Raw genomic sequence first — 5,210 nt, 5'->3', positions numbered from 1 at the left:
ACCTGTGTGATAATTTTGACATGCTCCTTGTGACAAGCCAGAAAGACACTCTGTCTAGTGTATCTTCACTGCCAGGTATCGTGAAGTTACATCTTTCATATTTTCTTTCTTCCATACTGTGCCTAACACAGCAAACCTTTGCAGTAAATTCAATTTCTTTTAAAGAATTAATTTTATGTATGGACTATTAACCAATATTGATTTCTGAAAATCACCAGGCAAAATTTCTTTCTTGGCCAGTATACCATTCAAAGTGGTTGTTTTGCTTTAATACTTGTTAGTAATTAGCTGGAATGAGAGTATCAAGATTTAGTAAACTGGCAGAAAATGTTTCTTTTACTTGCTAAAGCTATATGAACATAAAGGATTAAAACTTTCCTAAAAGAATTTCTCAGCATTATGTATTTCTGTTCTGTAGGGCCCCTATTGGATGCTTCAGTGGAAAGAGCGCCCTGTGGAAATCACAAGAATACTAAGAACTCCCAAGAGCCCCCAAAGGGCTGTAAATGATGAAAAAGGAAAAGCTAGTTGTATGAAACCGGGTCTCTTTCCTTCATCCTTTCTCATCAAAGCATCATCTTGAAAACCTTTTGGGGTCCCTTCTCCAAATGTTCTGTGCACTATGAGTGGGAAGAGTCCTATAGAGGGCAGCTGGAATGTTAAAGCCAGAAAGAATGTCTCAGCTGCAACAATCCACCAGGGTGAAGGAGAAGGCCCACTTGATATCTGGGCCGTTGTAAAGCCTGGAAACACCAAGGAGAAAATTGCATTCTTTGCAGCCCACCAGTGTAGCAATAGGGTAGGAGCTATGAAAATAAAAAGCACCTGGGATATTGATGGAAGAGCTATTAAAAGAAGGAAAAAATCAGGGGATCTTGGAAAGGGTAAAATACAGTTAGAGAATTTGAGGGAGGTCAACAACAGATGCGACCAGTCTGAGCCATTTGCCTGTACCACCGAGCACTGTTCCGTGCATTACATGAATGACAGTGGGGATGGAGTCTACACTGGGAGACATCTGTCAGTTATACAGATGGTTGCCTTCCTCGAACAAAGAGCCAGTGCTCTGCTAGCTAGCTGTGCAAAAAACTGCATAAACTCACCTGCCATTGGGAGGTTTTCTGGTCATTCCAAAGGGATGCCCCCAGCCCCTGAGCCCTTCTCTGACCTGGGAGCTTGTGACGAACCCCCGGAAAGGAAAAATCCTGAGGTTGGAGAACCACAGGGTGAACCAGTGCGTGTCCTTGACATGGTAGCCAGGCTGGAGTCTGAATGCCTGAAGAGGCAAAGCCAGCGCGAACCTGGAAGCCTGTCACGAAATAACAGCTTCCGGCGAAATGTAGGCAGAGTTTTGCTTGCAAATAGCAGTCAGGCAGATGAAAGCAAAACAAAAAAAGATGAACTGGAGGCACCTGACACTCAGGTGGGTCCTGTGCAGTCTGTCTCTGAGGATTGTGGCCCTGCAAGAATCGACCATTGTTCTACAGGGGATTGGGCCTGGGACAGTGCCCCTCATGATTGTCTCTCACTCCAAGCAAGTGTCAATTTCTGCACAGGCAGTGTAGAATTAGAGCGAGGTCAGAAAACTGCCATGAAAACCAGCAGCAGGCATGATGTGAAAATGGCAGATGAACTTCATGGATTATCTTTTTCTTCTCACATCTGTCCCCAAGCCACTGAATTACCCTCAGACACTATTGTTTGTGTGAGTACAGAGCTTGTGCCACTCACTAATCAAAAGCCTGTTCAGAGAAAAATCGAATCTTTGTGCATTAGTGTTACTGTGTCCAAGGCAGAGGAAGACCAGTCTTCTACCTTAAACTCCCACGAAGATCCACTCCCAGGGATGTTGTTTTTCCTGCCACCTGGTCAGTATCGGTCAGACTGTCCTCAGCTGAATGAGAGCACAGAACCAGAGGACTCAGAAGCCAGCCAGCTTGAAGGCACTGCTGAGGAGGATGGTGCTGAGGAGAGGGGTGTTTTTGCCAAGCCACGCGCACCACCAGCTTCTGCAGTGGAAAGCACATTGCCGGCTCTGGAAGCAGCCACTTGGAAGAAGCAGGTGTCTCATGACTTTTTAGAGACCAGGTTTAAAATCCAACAGCTTCTGGAGCCTCAGCAGTACATGGCATGTCTGCCCCACCACATTATGGTGAAAATTTTCAGGTTACTTCCTACCAGGAGTTTAGTGGCTCTTAAATGTACCTGCTGCTATTTCAAGTTTATCATTGAATACTACAACATCAGGCCAGCAGATTCACGCTGGGTTCGAGACCCACGCTATAAAGAGGATCCTTGCAAGCAATGCAAGAAAAAATATGTGAAAGGGGATGTGTCCCTATGTCGGTGGCATCCCAAGCCCTATTGCCAAGCATTGCCCTATGGGCCTGGGTACTGGATGTGCTGCCACCGGCCTCAGAAGGGTTTTCCTGGCTGCAAGCTGGGGCTTCATGACAATCACTGGGTCCCTGCCTGCCACAGTTTTAACCGGGCAGTGCATAAGAAAGCAAGAGGGGGTGAAACTGAAGAGGAATCCTAAAGGCCAGGTGAGAGACAACCACAGAATGCCTAGGTACACTTGTGTTCCCTCTCAGTCACGAGGCCTGCACCTGTTCTATCAGGACTGCCATTGCTTGGACATTTTTGTAATTCTTCCTTTACCAGCTGTACAAAAAGACTGGTCTTGTGACTTTACAGGGAGCCCTCACACTTCACCCCAGGTGTAACTAGGCCTGTTTTTCTCTGTCCTCGAAGGAAGAAGACTTGGCACTATCGGACTTTCAGAGGAGTTCATTGCAGGCTCTCTGGAAGTCCCCAGGCAGGGTTTCCAGGAATATTTCTCGCACTGGCACCATTTAACATGAGGAAATAGTGCCCTGTGACAAGAACTGCAAGGCTCCTGGATGAAAAATATACCTAAAAGGAAGTCTGGTACCTCGCCTTAGACCTTGTATGCTTGATGTGAGATTGGTGTTTGTGGGTGGAGATGGATTTCATGCCCTGTGGTGTTTACAGTGTACATAATGGTTGTGTTTTCATAGGGCTGTGGAAATGCACATTAGACCTGAGCACCTTTACTTTTAATGAGTGCTTTGGCCCCTCTGTATATAACACAGTTAAAATCCAGTTGTATATGATGGAGAACATAAATAAAAACTAGGATAGTGTTGCAACTATAATTGTTTAATTATCTTAGAATTTGTACATCTTGTATAAAATATGAATGTTTTCAAATAAACTATGAATGTTTTCTGTATAATATATGAATGTTTCTGGAAGAAACTAAATAGGTAAGAGGTTAACCTGTTCAAAGGATACCAAATAATGGCTTAACTGGACAACCTTAAAATTAGTCTAGCAAATCATCCTCCCTTATATTTTAGTGATCCACCAAGAATGAGAGACTATTGTATAGTTAGAGTATAATGTCTTGTCTGTTTTTCCTTTCTGTCTGGTTACAGATTTTTTTTTTCCAAACTTCAATAAAAACATCATAAATGGGACCTAAGTTTTCAAAAGATTTTTTTCCTTGGGTTTAACACTTGTGAATTGAGTTGTAAGGGGATTTCTTTTTTTTTAAGTTCTCAGGGGAGGAGAGGATAAAATGTGTTTTTCTATCATAGGACATTATATTCTGTAATTTTTCAATATCTGGATTTGTGTTTCTCCTTACTGCTTACCATATTTACTCGTAGGTAGTATCTTTTTCTTACAAGTTGTCAAGTCTTAATCACTCTGAAGTCATTAAAGATCTCTCACAGATAGGGTTGTGTCATGTGTGGTGGGGCTGAGCCCTGGGAAGCTATCCTGGACCGAAAACAGAAACCTTGCCAGCAGTGTGGGCCGGAGGCTGTGCAACCAGATGGTAGATGTTCTAACGGAAGGCTGAATGAGGGCCGCAGTGGTCCTGGAGGAGAAGGACTGAAGTTGGCAGGACTGCCAAACAGGCTGGGGCAGGGCAGCGCCAGATGGCGGTGGCGCCAGGCATACTTGTGGCGAAGGCAAGAGGGAGTGCAAAATGGTTTCCAAACTGGAATCTATTCTGACTTTTTCTTCTTTTGTCCCTAGCACCTGCTTCAAAAGGTGCAGTAGCTGGGCAGAGTAGTGTGTACTTCTAATCCCACGTAGTCGGGAGCCTGAAGAAGGATAACAAGTTCAAGGCCACTCTAATAGACATTTAGCAAGTCCCTGCCTCAGAATCGAAGTTCAGAAGTCTTAGCGTGTGCAAGGCCCTGGGTTCATTCCCAGCACCACAAAAGGGAGGATGCTAAAGCTGAGAACAGTGACTGTCTCGAGGCCCAGTAAATCTTCTCCAGACAGGCACACTATGGTTGACTGGCCTGCTGGCCCGTGGAATCTACAACAACAGTGAGAAGGGTGAAAACAGCTTGCTTTGCCTTCAGGAGAGCTGTGGTTTTCCTGGTGACCCAGCTGAGATGGATGGGAATGCCCGGTACCCAAGTGGACAGTGTTGGGTGGTTTTGTGGTATCGGGGATCAAATTCGGTACCTTGTGCTTGCCAGGCAGGCGCTTATGCGGCGACACTACGTTCCCCACCTGACGGTGCTGGTCTTAACTCCTTTGGTTAGCTCTAAATTGGCAGTCACGTGGTGCCTAGTGTTTTGTGATCCATACCATTTGAGATTAAAGGATTATATACATAAAGGACTTAGAGCTCAGCCAGGTGTGTAAAGTGCCACGTTCGTGTGTGTGTGTGTGTGTGTGTGTGTGTATGTGTCTGCACTGACCAAGGGCAGAGGGCATGGTAAAAATGCCTAGCCTCTCTTAGCATGCAGTACTTGGGGCTGTCAGAAATTATGAGTGACCTGTTTTGAACTGTGGCAGAACTTGGTTCCCAGTGCAGTCTGCATGCATGACAGAAGCTTTTAATGGTTTGACATCAAAGGACATCCACTGGCTTGTCTACAGCTGTGTGTGTGTGTGTGTGTGTGTGTTTTCAGTCTCACTGTGTAGTTTAGACTGGTTTTGAACTCCCATCTGTCCTGCCTCAGCCTCCCGAATGCTAGAACTATAGATGTGTCTTTATTTTTAGTCAAATGTAACTGGCCCCCTACTTCTTTGGAGGCTCCCTGCAGCAAAGTGATGAAAACAACCTTATTTCTTGCCATCAGAGATTTAAGAACAGGAAACAGTGGGGTCCAAAGTTCCTGTCCTCTCCCAGCTGTACCAAAGAAAGAAAACCTTTCCCC

The 5,210-nt window shown here is 45.1% G+C and overlaps 1 protein-coding gene across 1 annotated transcript; it reads left to right on the top strand.

Annotated features, from left to right (window-relative positions):
* The first annotated feature begins 427 nt into the window (after window positions 1-427).
* On the top strand, window positions 428-3,508 carry Fbxo34 (F-box protein 34). Its single transcript, XM_023703262.1, has 2 exons — window positions 428-2,546; window positions 2,755-3,508. Exon 1 carries the CDS (start codon window positions 623-625, stop codon window positions 2,537-2,539), a length of 1,917 nt encoding a protein of 638 aa, XP_023559030.1. The 5' UTR covers window positions 428-622; the 3' UTR covers window positions 2,540-2,546; window positions 2,755-3,508.
* Window positions 3,509-5,210: the final 1,702 nt, after the last annotated feature.

Source organism: Octodon degus, unplaced genomic scaffold (genome assembly GCF_000260255.1).
Source record: "Octodon degus isolate 3935 unplaced genomic scaffold, OctDeg1.0 scaffold00007, whole genome shotgun sequence".
In the NCBI taxonomy this organism is placed as follows: Eukaryota; Metazoa; Chordata; class Mammalia; order Rodentia; family Octodontidae; genus Octodon; species Octodon degus.
Note: the sequence above shows the minus strand (reverse complement) of the source record. Positions and strands in the feature narration are given on the sequence as shown.